The following is a 15906-nucleotide window of genomic DNA, read 5'->3' on the forward strand; positions in this document are numbered from 1 at the left end:
TTTTTTTTCGCACTACAATTTTCCACTTAAACAGACAATTGGCAAGACGTTGATAATTTTGTTGACGATGATGCAGTTTTTCATCTGAGGTCAAATCTGCTGCTTGAAAGTAAATAAATACTCTGCTATTTTTTGAATAATAAAAGTTGACAAACAAGCTAATGAAAAGTATGGATAAACTCTAAAAGGAATATGACTCACAACATATTAAAAACAGACTAAAAGCTGGTCAAAACACGCGATTGTAGAGGTGTTGAGTTACGACACCCAAGTCATAAACAAATATTGAATTTCAATTATATGTCTCTGAATTCAACACTTCCAGACTACCATAATTAAAGTTCAATAGGAGAACATAGCATTGTAGAGTTTCTTCCGGTCAACTAATTAACCCATTTCATTGAAACATATAATAAAAACCCTTAACACCTTTTGAATAGTCGGGAAATTGGAAACTAATAACTTCCGTCTAAACAAAAACAAAGGCCACCAAACTTCAATAAGCACACACACGCATGGCCACGCCCACCCAAAAAACTCTGCCTACCAAAATTAGTCCATATCACGCACTTTCCTCATTGAGACGTGAACCCTCAACTTCAGAATAAAATAAATCCCAACAATTTGGATTGGCATCGGATCGGTGAAATAAAAACCATCTGCTCGAGAGAGTTAAGAAACCAGTTCGCCAGCTGTTCGAGAGCAAAGGGTAGGGGTTCGGCGACAAACAGGTATCTCAATGCCAATTGTACCCACTCATTCATGCGAATCGTGCGGCATTTACCCACATAAGTATACGAGCAGCACTCATCACGCTTACAATGCAATTAAGGTCCACCCAAACTAATTATTTGGATTTAAAAATAAAATAAGAATCAAACTTGTACTGAAATATCTTTTCATCGAAAGATTCTCCCGAAGATACTATTTTAAATAGTTTTCATTCATCACTTTACGTTTCAGCTAGCTAGGCTTATATATCCAGTCATAGACGTGGAATTCTGTTAACACTATGGGGTTGTTTATTTATTTAATCGTGTTCAGAAAAATTCCTAAACAGACTCAATTTCACGGACTGTGCTTATCTATTAAAAGCTCAAAGTAAAATATTACTAGATACTTGATTATTTTACAGCCTTACGATAACTTAACTATAAATCCCTCACAAACCTCGCAAACTGTTAATTTTTTTATTAAAGTTGATTTAAGTTATATTTATTTGTGAAGTCTAAAGATATATTCTAAGACAATGAGGGTTTACTTTTTCAGATTTATAATTTATAAACAGTGTTTTCTTTAGAAATTGTAGAAGATTTGAGTTAGGTTCTAAGATAGTTGATATTGTCGGCCGATCCCTAGATGACTAAAATAGTAAGTAACAACCTTAGAACTTAAATAAATTATAATACCCTCTGCAAGGTTATATCGTGTTAATGGGTTAAATGAAACCCAGCCAGTAATTATATATTTTAAACATGTTGAAAAGCATTTTTTCTAAATAATTACTTTTCCCACTGCGCTCACACGAGTACACTTCGATTAAGTAATGCGTGACACAGATAATTGCAGACGTAATGCCCACGCAGTTCTAGCACAGACACCGTGTTGTCGCCGTCTGCAAGTCATCCGTGGAACGGCCGAAACCGCAAGCTAACCTGTCCAGCACACTGTGGGCGCAAGATGTCAGAGAGTCGTTGTGCCGACACGCCGCTCTCGACAGTAGCTGACAACAACACCACCAAAGCCAGGTAACCGCAACCAGGTGTGAGGGAGGGGTGTGGTAGTGCAGAGAGACACGTAAGAGCCACCGTTAGGAAGACAGGAGTGACAATTAGGGCGAAATGGAGCAGACCACGTGGAAGCAGGGAGATTTTTTAGTAGATGTGACAGGGGTATCCTCAACGATGTTGCACAGTGGTTTGGGTCGTGATATAAGTGATTGATTCAAAGTCTCTTTATATATCTAAAATATTATATAGATATGAGGGTCTTCGTTATAGTAAATCATTAATATTATTTTATTTTCCCTTTTTTTGTGGTTTCAACCACTGTTCTTTTAGACAGAAAAGCATCTGGGAATAAGCCTGACAAAGAGAGACATGCAGAAATAAAAGAACTTGGGGGGTGGATGTGGTCTCTAATTGAAAGCATACCATCATATCCCAGAAGAAAAGAGAGGACGTCTACAAAAAATAAAATAAAAGAGAGCCCACACGTGCAACATCTTCAAGTTAAGATGTGTGGGAATGTATCTTGAAGATACAGTATGGTCCTACCCTAAACATATTAAATATTGTGCATTTATTAAGTGTTTCGTAAGGTGTTTCTTATTTAAAATTCTATATAAAAGGGGTTGGTTGGGAGTTTCAGGAGTGGATGAGTCGCTTAAGACCTCAAAAATAGGGTGACCACTGTAGTCCCCCGCATTAGTAGCATATAGATTGTGTTTATATACTCGTATAACGAAAGCGATGCCGATGCCGAGGACGACCAGACCAAGAGACGTGTTTTGCATATTAAATAAACTTCATGTCGTCAGCGTCTCGCGCGCATTAATTAAGACCGCGTGCAAGACCCTAAGAGAGTTTTTAACAAAATTCATACGAATGTATCCACAATGGAACCTTAAATTATTTCTGTGGCCGTATGCAGATTATGGAGATGTGAATGATACAAATGGATTGAGGAGTTGGCAGTCCAAAAACACACAAAAACGTGACTCAGTCAGGAGAACACGCTGCGGGTAGGAGGGTCCAATCAAAAATGCCTGGACGTACGGAGTGTATACATCCATAGATGATTTCTGGCAGATAAGTGTTTCTTCGTCTGGAACTGGGATCGGTCTTATTTACGGGAGGGGGAATGCGTATAAGGTGCGGCTATAAACATATTTTACAAATTATTATGGTGCCTGGATTCCATTCCATTTAGGGGGCGCCAAAATTGGGGTAATCCCCTGCCCCTTGATCTTCTCACTTCACACATGAAGCTAATTTCCGAGATACGTATCACAGTTGTGTATCTTTCCAGATAAAAGCTTCTTTAATTTAACGCTACATTATTTACAGTTCTTTATGAAGAGTGGCTAAAATGTGTTTTATTAAAAATAGTTTTTGAAATAAAAATTTATTTTTGGGTGTAAAGCTTTTCTATAATGTATGACTTGTTTAAAATATTATATAAAACCCCGATTTGTAACCCAGCATCCACGGAGGCACACATTAAATCAAATCATTTTTGCCATACAGGGCAACCTTTGCCCCTACAAGGCCCTTGCGCCCACCCACCCTTCAACCCCCTTTTAGCCGTCAGCTTAGGCAAAGGGAGAGCAACGTCCCAGAGCCAGGAACTCGAGGGGTGAAATGCGGCAACTGCGCATCGGTCCAAATCAGCTTGCCACCAGGCGGGGCAGGGAGACATAAATAAGTATAATAATTTTTTTTCAGAGGCAGGGATAATGTTTGGCAGAGAGGAGATGCGTGCCGACAACGTGCTCTTAGTTATTACAGCTGTTCGCGGTGAAAGGAGGAGGCCAGGGAGCCGGATGACACTCTCTCTTCTTCAAATGGGCCGTAACCTCAACGTCTGATGTTGTTAACAAAACGTATCTCATTTTCCGCCAGTTGTCCTCTCTCCCTCGCGTTAAGGGTGAAAATAACTCCCCCTCCAGAACGGTGAAACTGAGAGAAGATATGGGTGTTTACGATTGAAAAATTAAGGACCAAAGTGTTATACCAATTTTGAAAACTTAAAATGTAGCTAAGACTAAATGAAATGAAATCCTGGCAATAACTTATTCATATCCTTGGAGTTCACAAAAAACGTTGCCTACTTTTATGTCAGATCTTTGGGAATCAAAGAGTACCGGGTATAAACATTAAACTCCCTACCCTTAAAGCTCTTAAAACATTTTTTAGTAAAAAATACATTAAGAATGCTCCAATAAACAAGTTAGTTAATCCCAAGTCAAGTCCCCCGAGACATTTTCTGATGTTTTCCCCCCCAAAAACTTTAAATGCTACATTTACTCCGCACCCACTTAAGTTTTGAAAATCTGGAAATTCTTTCCGACTGAGACCATAAATTGCTTGCCTTGCTAGAGCTTATAAAATATCTTGATCCAACATAATACTTTCCCTTTATATATATTTTGAAATACTACATAGAATGCTTTTGGAAGTTCTGGGGAGCACTTAAACGACTCGAATATATGACAAATGCTTTTTAATGGCCCCGACAAAGGCTTCCATTCACTGAGCCGTGGAGCTATTCATGTGGATTTGTAGGGAATTTCGAAAAGCTGGAGTAAGATTCTTTTGAATTGCGATTAGGCTAGCTGCGTTGCCAATTTTCACCATCATTATAATGCAATTATTTACGAAATTATCGAAAACTTGCTCTGCGCCTGTAATTTCGCGAGTCTCGGAGTTGACAAACCGCTTTGAACTTTTGGAAAATGAGGCAAAAAAGCGTCAGCAATGGCTCATAAAACACAAAGCTACGACTGCATGATGACGTCAGACGCCTTTCTATAAGTGGAGTCACATTCCTGCGGCTGCTGCAACGGAACTAATAATAAGTCAAGCGAATAACCATTATGTTGGGGGCAAAATTCTATTGAAGCGTCTGCAGTTGCTCGTTTTCTGGCATGAGAACATATTGAACTTGTACACTAGAAGAAATATATCCCAGTTCTTGCCAGCTATCTGAAATATATCTTTATAAATCAAATAATTGGTATTCCCCAAGTGTAAAATACTTGATAGGATGTAGACCCTCCACCCAGCACTCCCCTTTGCGTGTTGTTAAAACAATCGCCGCGTGTGATGTGCCTCAATCGTCAAGGTATCATAACACGGTCTTTGAAGAGGGCCCAGAAAGTGTCAGGAGGGGCACATCAATCATTTGTAATTACGGCCAGAGGCCTGTGCCATCTCTATTCTCCTATTTCGGATTCTTTCCTCCATTCTTTTCCATTTGGATGTCTAGAGAACGGAAATAGATTCTTTTCCAAAGATTCTGCCTTAGAGTGATCTATGTGCCTTCATATTTGATGGAGGTCATTATTTCTTATAGGTTTTTTAGCAGATAAGTCTCATAGAGATAACCTGTGACCTAGTTGATAAGGGATCTACAAGTTTTTATTTAATCTGTACAAAAAAATTATTCACACAGCAACGGGGGACCACTGTCTGGCCATAATTCCATGTGTTCCATTTGATTCGCAAACACTTAAATTGCCAGCTTCCTGTTTATTTGTTTTTGTGTTACACATTTTTCAGTGTTTTTGTTTTTTATTGGTTTGCTGGAACTTAAAGTTCCATTACACATTACCCGCCTGCCATGTGTGTGAGCTGAATTTCAATTAAATTAAATGAAATTGCGAATTAAACGACTGCGACTGCAGACAGCTTTCCAACTTCCTCGTGAAAACATTAATATTTTTAAATGTATTTACTTAATGGTGTAAGTTTCTAAAATTGTTCCTCTGAGAAGGGTCTTCCTTGGCAGCAGCAACAGAGATATAATATAAATACAAGCAAAAAATTGGTGGAGGAATTTTTTTAATCAATTTCAATTGAATGATGACCCGCACAATCAACGTAAGACGAACCAGAGAGAAAAAATTCAAGACGAAAATTGCTTCAATAAAATGTAATAAGTTGATGTCTTTTAGATCTTTTACATAACCTGTAGTATTTGCACTTAAATAATATTTTTATTGTGGCGATAAGGTGAATTTGTTATTTGCGAATTATTTTTCAGGGATTTTTCAAAGAAACTCATTATATTATAAGCCCCTAATTTGATATTAAAGGTGTGTGTTATCTAGTAAATTTTGCACAATCACCAGCACTATATTAGCTTTCCATAAGCCTTGAAGTAATTTTATAAACATGAAAATAATGTCAATCATTTTTAAATTGGAATATAATCGAAAAGTAAATATATCCAACGAGGATATATCCACGAGGAAAATGGACTTATATGGATATGATCAAAGTTTATTCATTGCTGGGCCTAGGCTGACTAATTCAGTATCTGACCCACTGCAATTCAGCCCATCTACACCTCCACATCCCCAGCTACCGCCCCCGGGCCCTACACTCTATTTCCCGGACGGCTGAGGCAATGAACCGCAAGTTTATCTGCCCCTGCACACCAAAAGATACAAATGTATATTGTACATGCGAGAGCTCGTACAGATACAAAGTCGGGTAAATACACAGCTACAGAATGTAAAAACAAAAAGGCCATGTAAACGAAAAGTAAACGCAATTAAAAATGCATAGAAATGTTTGGAAAACGCATTGCAACAGTCAGGTCCACGGGGAAAATGGGTAAAAGTCAGTAAAAGTCTCGAGGAATGTGTCAACAAAGATAAGAATCTAAAATCTAGAATGAAACTGAATCTGACAAATAAGTAAGTCAGACCCACATATCTCCAAAGCCCTTTAACGTTTCACCAGAAATCACGAAAGCATCTGTAATTTCCGGATATCATGGATTTTTCAACAGCTCGGAATTCTTAGATGATTTCCTCAAACAAATAAAAGCTAAAACGAAAAAGTAAAGTGTTATTACTCACCAATAAGGCCAACAGCTGCGTACAGCATTAGCCATTTGAGGCGTTCCATGATTATATTCATATTATAGGCCATACACTGGATTGTGTATAAGTTCCTCTTGAGGGTAGGTCTGCTTATCGAGTTTATGCAAAAAATACACGAAGAGACCCTTTGTTTCAGATGGGACACACGCGATAACTGAAAAGAAGAGAATTTTAGTTTTATTTTGAAATACATTAGTCTATATATTTGTTAACTAGTCATACTACTTTATAACCGATTTCCCAGACAATTGTTTACCCACAAAGCCATAGAAAAGTTCCTCTGAAACACAATATAAAAAGAATATGAGCCCTACGCAATAAAGAAAAACTGACTTCTGGAAGGAGGCGACTGTGGATAGATGTCATTAATTAAACCACAAATGGATAATGGGATGGGGGACTCGACAGCTTTGACAACTTCGTTCTGTGCCTTCTGCTGTCCATAAAATGACTCCCTCCGGCGCCCACCCCCACCGACACCCCACTTTGGTGGAAAAAAAGACACTTTATGACAGGCAGGAAGTCACGATTCCACATTTCTGTCTGTATTGCCGTAATCCCCTCGATGTCGGGTCCCTGAACCCCCCCAACTTCGATGCCTGGCCAGCGTCTTATTTTAATCCATGAGATAGCCTCTGATTGTTCAATACACATGTGTGAGCTTTTCGAAATAGACTCAAAATGGCTTGGCTTTTTAACGCTTAATTAACTACAAAGTTGATTCCATCATTCGCGCATGCCACAAATTGTTGTAGAAGAATGAATTTAATTTTCATTTCTTATTTTGCATTCAATTGAGGTCTGATCTAGCTGTTAGATATCCCCAGTCCTATCTACGACTTTTTATTTACTTTGAGGGTTGCGCACGCGTTGTAGCTTTGTGTAAAAAAAATAGACATATTTTGAAAAAGTTTTCCCTCATATGGTGGGTTGGTGGTTGGTGGAGGGTAGGCTCTGCAAATGTTAGCTTTTCAATTGGTTTAATGATCTAGCTGTCATGCCCAGCCAGGGTTAACTGACTTCATGTTGGCTCGACAGCTGTGCTGTCCTGGACTCTGGGGTGGCCAGCACGCTCACAGGGGGTGTGAACGAAACTTTAAGGTGTGTTTCTATTCAAATTCAAATATAATACCTCAGATAATACGTAAAATAATATTTGAGAATATACATAAAGGAAGAATGAATCATATTTTCCAGATTTTTAAAGCAAATTCTTGAAAATTCAAAAGAAACAATTTAGAAAACATCTGGTAATCAGTCAACAGCTACGTAAAGAATCCATGTACGGATACGCTTATGTATCTGAAGATACAATACATACAATTTACAATATACAATATAAAACAACTCGACCCCTCCCTCAGGGCAGACCCACACGATCAATCGCGTGGTAAAATCAACGAATCAAAAACATTATTACTCATTCTTGCATTTTTGTATTCTTTTTAGTCTGTCTGGCTGGCTGGTTGAATGTTTAACTAAAATTGGGGTGACGAGCCAATAAATTCAGCGCAAGGGTGGGTCCACATGGGGACAGAGTGCAGTGGCCCAGTGCAGGGCCGAGGGACAGGACCATTGTCCAGATCCCAGCGCGATGCGGTGACCCATTCGCGCCAGAAAGTTTCCGCACTGCGTCCCTAATTGAGATTCAAGTGCACTCGATGGCAGCAAAAACAAAAGGCCAATATTTATTTGGTCTCCCAGTCTTTGTCAGCCTTTGTTCACTTTAACCTTTCCTGCTGTGTCATCCTGGTGCCCGAGTGGAAATCAATATTTGTCAGCAGGACAGGCGGCAAACAGAGGTTCATCAAACCACTAAGAGCGGAAGCCCAACAAAAGAGACTCTTCATAGTAAAGGATATGAAAATATATTTAAAATATTTCTTCTAAAACTAAAGTCACCAGTTTATTCCTATGAATAGTGAGTCATACGGAAGATTGGCAGACAGCCCACCACGAGGCAGTGCACCGCCTAGCAACAGGATGACGAGCCGACGAAAAACCAGATGGAAACGTTGGAAAATACCGAGGAAATCGCAGTCGGGCGGAGGACAAAGTCCTAGGGTAAAGGGAGCGCAACACTTGTGAAATCAAATAAAGGAAACTTTAGGCAGCTGCATGGGATTTCAGGGATTTCTACAGATGCCTTTCGCCTGCCAGGGGTTGAATTAGTGCACACACACACAGACTCAAGGATACTCAGTGGTGGCATAAAGGCTCAGTTCAGCTCAGCGTATGTGTGCCACATGGAAACTGCGAGCAATTTTAAAAGATGCTTGAAAACCAAGTGCCCTGAGTAGGGAAAACTACCTGACGGACACAAAGGATCAGGACCGTAGAGAAGGACCAAGGACCGGGCGGCAGGCAGCAGGTTGCACACATGAACACACACACACTAACACGAACGGGAAACAGAGTTGCTTTTGGGCGGAAGAGAGAGCGCATGCGCCGAAAAAAAATTCGCTGAAAAATTCACGGACCAAAATGATTTCCTTCAAAGGCGAATTTATAAATGAAAAGTACAGAGAAACCTCTAGAATTGTACCCAAGAGACCTCTATAAAGGGCGATTTCCAATATTAAAGACTTTTCAGGACGTATCTCTAGTAGTTTTGCAATTTTCACACCTTTTTGCACATGTGTATGTGTCTGTATGGGAGCAGTGCAGAAAGCAACCATTTTTGCATTCCCTGAATCGGAAAAACATCGGCTCTGGCGGAAAATCAATAAAAAGACAGGCTAAATTAATCAAATCGACATTAAAATTGCCTAAAAACCACACATCATATTCGGTTTTTTGGCTAAAATGTCGCAGACAACCGTTACTCGGCGGTGGGCGTGGGCAGGACTCACATATACACACGCAACCCATACATACACGCCACTCACAAAGAAGTCGCCAGACAACGATGGCGAAAATTTCTTCAGGAATTTGTCGATTTTCTTACCGTTTTCGCCTTTTTAGCCGGCCAAATTCGATGATTTCGTTAATTAATTTTTGTCAATTCACACACTCACACACATACACTGTGGCAGTGGTGGGCTATTTGCAGCAGGGTGCCACTAATCCACGGGGGTGGCGACTCCGCACAAAATCAACCGCACACACAGGCACAAGCTCACACAGATACTCTGCTATTCGATTCGATCGCTTTTATTGCTGTTGCATACTATTATTTACTTTTATTTCACAGCATTCACGCACTCAGAACGCGCGCCGCTAGCACGAACCACCACTGGATCCAATGGAACCGGTTGGCGGGGGTGTGGGTGGCTTACCGTACCGCTGCCGAATCCGTATCCGTATCCCAAAACAACGCACACTCTCACACGTATCGCGCGAATCGCCGACAGACGTTAACTCTGCTTCTGGTTTTCTCGACGGTCCAAACAAGACTGCCAGATACAACCACCCCGACGTATCTGTATCCGTATCTCTCGGTTTTTGAGAGCGGAGGGGTATTTGTTTGGGAAATTCGATGGGACTTTTAGCACCTGTTACTCACTGTAGGGAGTTTGTTTTGATTTTGAGTTGAAATAAGAGCAATCAGTAGCTTGAAGATACTATTTTTTGGAGTCTTTTTAAAGATATGTTGTAATCGAAGTGATTTAAATAAGTTAGAGTTAGATAAGTTAGATGTTATTAGAGTTTAAGTACTATCTTTTACTGGTTCTCTTGATGGTTTTTAGTCACCTCTGGTCAGGTCAAGTTCAGGTTGAATCTTCAAGTCTTTCCTTTTTTTAGCTCATGTCTATCCAAAACCGGTTCATATATATATCTTAGAGACAGAATTTTATCTTATTCATTATTATTAATATTAAATTTTAAATATGTTTTCACACCCTTCCCTTCCCAAATCCACAAACGAAACATTTTCTTTTAAATTATCAATCCAGGAGACTGGCAAGGAAATGAATAGCATTCCTGCATCGCATTTTACTTTTCCACAGTAAAAAATGATGGTAGTCGGGGCTTAAATCCGGGGAATCTGTTTTGGGAAATTAATTGCCCACTGGGAACATTACTGCGAAGTGTTGCTGAAATATTGTTGCCAATGTGGTACCTATGTTGCTGAAACATTATAGCCCTAGTAGTTCCACAGATTTTTCAATATTTCACCCAAATTAGTCACAAAAACACACTCTTTGGATTATCGACATAAATATATTTATTTTCTTATCCAACAATATCCACACAAATGATTTGCCGAGCGTTTATTGTGGAAAATCTGCCAAGAACGATTGGTATGTAATTTGAAATGCAGATTTTCAACGAGTACGTTTAATAAGTACATTAATCTCAATTTAAAAATGCATATTCACATATATATATATAATATTCGGAGTATTCGGCCAACAAAACATATTAAAAACACAACCAAATAATAAAACTTACTTTGTAAATAAAATGGAACTTGAGTATGTCGTCATAGTACGAGTATTTGTTATCTTTTAATATTAAATGTTAAATGCATTAGGAAGAATTGCTTATAAAGAATACGAGTATTTGGAGTTGTAACAAAAGTCATGTCAAATACGAGGGAAGACACAAGTGTTTACAATTAACCTAAACCTTAAAATCAATAATAATAAACGTAACTTAACACTGATTCTTATTTACATAAAAAAAATACCATGAGAGATTCGAATTCGAAGCTTTTTAAAGCCTTTGAGCGACATGTTTGTGGGTTTCTCAATGAGTGTGTGGTCTTGTGAGTATCTTAAGTATCGGGTCAAGTCTTTACAGTTGAATCTTTTGAGGATAGTTAGTTTCATATGCTATTTGTATACGTAAATTAAAATAAATGCATACCAACTAAAGAAACAGAAAACCATAAGTCTGTAACATGACTGTGGATGAAAGTTCTTCAGTACTTGGACCCAGGTTGTGTCCTGGGAGTGCTTTTTGTACACAAATAAATCTGGATATTCTGAAAACCTGACAGTTGCTTCTTAAAAATATAAATTCTGACAAAAAATTCGCGCAAATTGTTGTAGTAGGGACTTGGTTCCGGTCGCTACTTGAGGAAAGTTTTAAATTCGAATTCAATTACGGCGGCTGGCGTCCTGGATGATAATCTTGTTCTTCTGACGCGTCACTTTTGTAGCTGTGGGCGGTGGCATAAGTTGCTTGAGCTGCTCCGGCTTGAAGCTAATCAGGGCCTTGTCCTTCACCTTTCCAATCGCTCCAGTGGTTGTAGTTGTGGTCGTGGTGGTGGCCGTGGCTGTGGTGCTAGACTCGATCAGAGCAGTAGACTCTTCCGCAGTGGAGCCCGAAGAGCCCGCAGCCGCTGCCGCAGCGTATCTGGTGAGCACCTGGAACTTGGCAAAGATATTGCGACCGCTGCGCTGCTCTTTGTCCTTGTACTTGTCCAGAGCCGCTCCGGTGGGCATCGGCTTGGAAGCTTTCACCATAGCCTTGCCGTGGTTTCCGCTATTTGCCTTGTAGAAGTCCATCTCGTAGTTGCTAGCCGCTGCGGTGGTTGAAGTTGTTTTGGGGACCAGGGCCCTTTCTCCATAGCTAGCCGAACTGGCGGACGTCTCCTCGGCCATGTGTCGCAGCATTAGAGTGAGCTTCATTTCGTGTTGGCGCTGCAACAGGACGGCATTCCTCTCGCCCTCGAGGCGAGCCTGACGCACCGCATTGGACAGCACCCGCTCCTTCCACTCCCAGGCATCGCGCTCCCGTTCCAGCTGTATCAGTTGCAGCTCCAGCTTACGGGAGGAGTCGCGCAGATCGATCACTTTGGTGAAGTACTTGTACAACAGGGTGCGCATCTCATCTTCCGAAAGACGATTTAGACGCTCCATGAGCATCTGTTCACCTTTTTCGCGTTGCAGGCGCTCGCTGGTATCGATGGAGCGGTGGCCACAGATAAGTTCGTTTTTGAACTCGATGGCCGCGTCGATTGCCTCGATGGCCTCGTCGCACTCCAACAGCTTGCGCTCCTCCTTTTGGGTCAACACCTTTTCTCGCTTAAGCTTTCGGTCTAAATGACAACGCTCCTCCAGAAGCAGGTCTCTAGTGCAGCGCAGGTTGCGGATTTCGTGCCGCAGACTCTCCTGCTGTTCCGGTCCCGGTTGCCCTTCCAAGTTGTCCGACTTCTCGCGCAGAATATGATTGAGATGCGTAATCCTCGCCTGAACAGCCTTCAATTGCCGGCCCTGTTGTTCGGGGCCATCTAGAGCCGGTTTTACCAGCTCCTTGCACGGCTCCTTACCCTTGTCCTGCAGCTGCTGCAGTTTCGTCAACTCCGCCTCCAGTTGATCGCGCAGTTTTCCCTCCTTTCGCAGCTTCTTCTCCAGGTCTTCGGCCTGCTTTCGGGATTCGGCCAAAGACTGCTGCAGCTTCTTCACCTTTTGGCCGCTTTCGCCGGCAATGTGCTTGATGGAACTCAGGTCTTCCAAGCGCCGCTCAAGGTGTGCGATAGCCGAGGTCCATCGCTCGATTTCTGCCTGGTCGCGGCCCTGCACCAGTGCCTTGCCCAGGTGTTTCTTGGCCTTCTCGCATTCGGCTTCCAGCTTGCCTCGTTTCTTGTTGAAGCGCTGCTTGGCGTGGCTGCGCGTGTCGCTGTTCTTCACCAGTTCGCCAATAATGTTCTGCTTCACCTTCATAGTTTTCTGGATCTCGTGCAACTGCTTTTCGCGCCCCTCGATCTCAGCTCCTAGTTTGCGCAACTTCTTCTGCAGTTGTTCCACAGGCGAGTTTGCGACGGCCAATGCTGCTTTACGCAGCCCCTCGCCCGACGAACTCTCCAGAGGATCGACAAACGGCTCGCCTTCACTGGGTGGGTTTGGTTGTTGGGCAGCCACGCGACTTAGCATAGCTAGTTCCGATGTGCTCAAGCTGGCACCTGGTTGAATACTTCTCCTGCGACCTATTCAAATGTAGAGCGTGAGTATCAAGAGATTCAATATTTTGTTTAAAAAATCATACCACCTATGCTGGTCTTCCTGTCCTCGCTTTGCTCAGCCTGCAGTTTTGGCTCGGTGTCTTGGTCATGACTCTGCATCACCGCCTGGGGGTGCTTGGCCAGATATTCGGTGTACTTTTCCAAAATCAGGGCATCTGTCTTGGCTCGGAATTCCTCTTTGAGACCTTCCAGCTTGTCTGCAAAATCGGGACGCTGCGACTCGTTATCCGTGTCGTTCTCATTATCCGAATTAGCCGCCTCCGAATTGGCTGCTTCTGAATTGACTGCATCCGAATTGGCTGCCTCCGAGTTGGCTGGCTCGGTGTTGCCATGCTCTAAAATGTCCATTTCTTCCGGCTCCTCAGCCTCCTGTATGGGCACCAATGGCTGCTGGTGGCGCATGGCCTCCGTGGAGCTAAGGCATTCCTCGCACTCCTGTTTCAGGAACATCCACTCCGCAATTTGTTCCTTTTCCACTTCGCTAATCAGCTTTGAATCTATTAATCTGAAAATAGGCTTCGGGATAAGCTCTCAGGATGAACTAAATAAATACTTACTTTGCGAACAGCCCCTCTGCATTGGAAACCAGCTTGCACCACTGACTGGCCGCGAATTGCAGTCCAAAATTATCACCTGGTGCAGCCTGAGCTAGTGGTCCTGCCCCAGGATGGTGTAGGGATTGCAGTTGCGGATCTGGCGGCCTCACGATCATAGTGTTGTCATCAGAAAACGTATTCATTATCACGACGTTGCGTACACACTGCACCTTAAAGGCGAACTGCAGGTTGCCCATTGTTTCCGACAAGTGCTCCTCCAGTGGCGATACGCACAGCAGCACCAACGTCTGAGCTCTACCTCCAAACGAGTCCTTCAGCAAGCTTGTAAGAGTGGTCTCGCCATAGGGAATGTTTCCGTTTACAGCATACATTCGATCTGGATCAGTGAGGGTGTACACAACCTGCTCCAGCATGTGCAAGCCGTCGTCCCGGGGTCGACCAGGTGGCGGTTCGCCACAGCGCTCCGTGCCGCACAGGTCCGAAAAGCTAGCCGTGGATAGCCGATGCTGGAGCAGTCCTTCCTTGGACACCCACTGCTGCTCCAGTGTCACGGTGAACAGCGTGTGCGCAGGCGCAGAGTGGCGTGCAACGAATCCCACCTGCAGCAGGCGGAACACCGCGTCCACATTGGTGCAGTGTACATTGCCAATGCCCAAAAGGTCGCACACATCCCCCTCGCAAATCTCAACAAATCCAACGTTGACGGCGTATGTGCGTTCTGAAAAGGAAACATGCATGAGACTTTGATGGCAAAGAGAATTAAATCCGAGCTTACCTGGGTGTGAAGATATGTGGGCAAATATATCTCTCACGCATAATTGAACCACTCCCTCCACGGCGTCATTCTGGGAGTCATCGTAAACCGTCCCATACAGAGTGTAGGTCTTGCCCTGACCCCGCTGTCCATAGGTGACGACAGAGGCGTCAAAACCCTCCAGGAACAAGCTTATTAGTGGTTGGACGGTCTGGTGATACACCTGCCGCTGACTGCAGTTGCTATCCAAGGCGTGGGTTACGGGCACCGAGTGAGGGCCCACCTGGATGAGCCCGGCCGCTATGTTATCTATTGGATCTCCTCCCGGCACAGCACTGGGCAACCCCAAAGAGGAGCTAATAGGAATTGCCTGAACGCAGTAATGGGCCTCATTGGACTCGCTCATGCCACCTTCATTCCCATTGGCATCCGCCTTGGTCTGGGGTTTGGGAGGAACATCTTCCCCAGAATTTCCGTTCTCATCTGGCACTTCCTGGGGCTTTTCGTCGGCGGGCGCTTCCTCGGGGGACTTGTCTTCGGGCCTCTCGCTATTGTCCTTGGACCCCTCCTCATCCCTGACTGGCACCTCCTTGTCGCTTTCGAGATTGTCAGTCTTCTTTCGTTCCTTTGGCTCACTGTACGGGAAAATACGCACAGCCACCTGTATAGGTAACTCCATGGTGTCGGTTTTTCTCCTGATTAAAAAGAACACCTTTCATTTGACTCCCCACAGAGCGGTGTGCATTTTTTTGCGCTTCCTTCGAAAATGTTTGGCTAAATCGATATGCGAATTCAAGGCAGAAACAACGCTTCGGACGGCGCTACCAGACAGACAGGTGCCATTGATGTTAATTCAATCCCTAAAGAGGGAAAAAATGTGCCTCAACGTTTGGTATTCCTCAGATGCATCCGGTAAAAACCTCTTACCAATAAATAAATCAATTAAAATTCCTCTAACGATTGTCTATACCTCCAACCATCCGGCAGCTCTGATTTGAGGTGGTATAGAAACATCGATAATCACAGCAATCGGTGTTCTCGATAACTTTCTCTGATTCAGAAGAGCCGG

At 42.8% G+C, this 15906-nt stretch overlaps 2 protein-coding genes across 41 annotated transcripts in view; both read right to left on the minus strand.

The window, feature by feature from the left end:
• Positions 1-9994, minus strand: part of Dscam1 (Down syndrome cell adhesion molecule 1) — a 65564-nt gene extending 55570 nt beyond the window's left edge. For all 39 annotated transcript variants that reach the window (XM_070278452.1, XM_070278456.1, XM_070278465.1 and 36 more), the window contains exons 1-2: positions 9561-9994; positions 6590-6767 (exon numbers count right to left, since the gene is read on the minus strand). In XM_070278452.1, the coding sequence (XP_070134553.1) occupies positions 6590-6662 (73 nt within the window). In that variant the 5' untranslated portion in view covers positions 6663-6767; positions 9561-9994. The remainder of the gene's footprint in view (positions 1-6589; positions 6768-9560) is intronic.
• Positions 9995-10757: 763 nt separating this feature from the next.
• cos (kinesin-like protein costa) lies at positions 10758-15855 on the minus strand. Of its 2 annotated transcripts, none has more exons than XM_017238395.3 (5): positions 15765-15855; positions 14859-15697; positions 14084-14801; positions 13553-14031; positions 10758-13490 (listed from the first exon to the last, which is right to left on the minus strand). In XM_017238395.3, exons 2-5 carry the CDS (start codon positions 15514-15516, stop codon positions 11659-11661), a joined length of 3687 nt encoding a protein of 1228 aa, XP_017093884.2. In that variant the 5' UTR covers positions 15517-15697; positions 15765-15855; the 3' UTR covers positions 10758-11658. The 2 variants fall into 2 exon arrangements, with proteins under 2 accessions (XP_017093884.2, XP_017093883.2); XM_017238394.3 differs by having other exon boundaries at positions 13550-14031.
• Between the last annotated feature and the right edge of the window lie 51 nt (positions 15856-15906).

Source organism: Drosophila bipectinata, chromosome 2R, assembly GCF_030179905.1.
Source record: "Drosophila bipectinata strain 14024-0381.07 chromosome 2R, DbipHiC1v2, whole genome shotgun sequence".
Lineage (NCBI taxonomy): Eukaryota > Metazoa > Arthropoda > Insecta > Diptera > Drosophilidae > Drosophila > Drosophila bipectinata.

Bases quoted from the DNA above. Each gene is read 5' to 3' on its own strand.
- cos (XM_017238394.3), bottom strand. From the start codon at position 15,516: ATGGAGTTACCTATACAGGTGGCTGTGCGTATTTTCCCGTACAGTGAG. The intron at 14,802-14,858 runs GTAAGCTCGGAT...TTTCCTTTTCAG, and splicing joins CCACATATCTTCACACCCAG to AACGCACATACGCCGTCAAC. The intron at 14,032-14,083 runs GTAAGTATTTAT...GCCTATTTTCAG, and splicing joins GCAGAGGGGCTGTTCGCAAA to ATTAATAGATTCAAAGCTGA.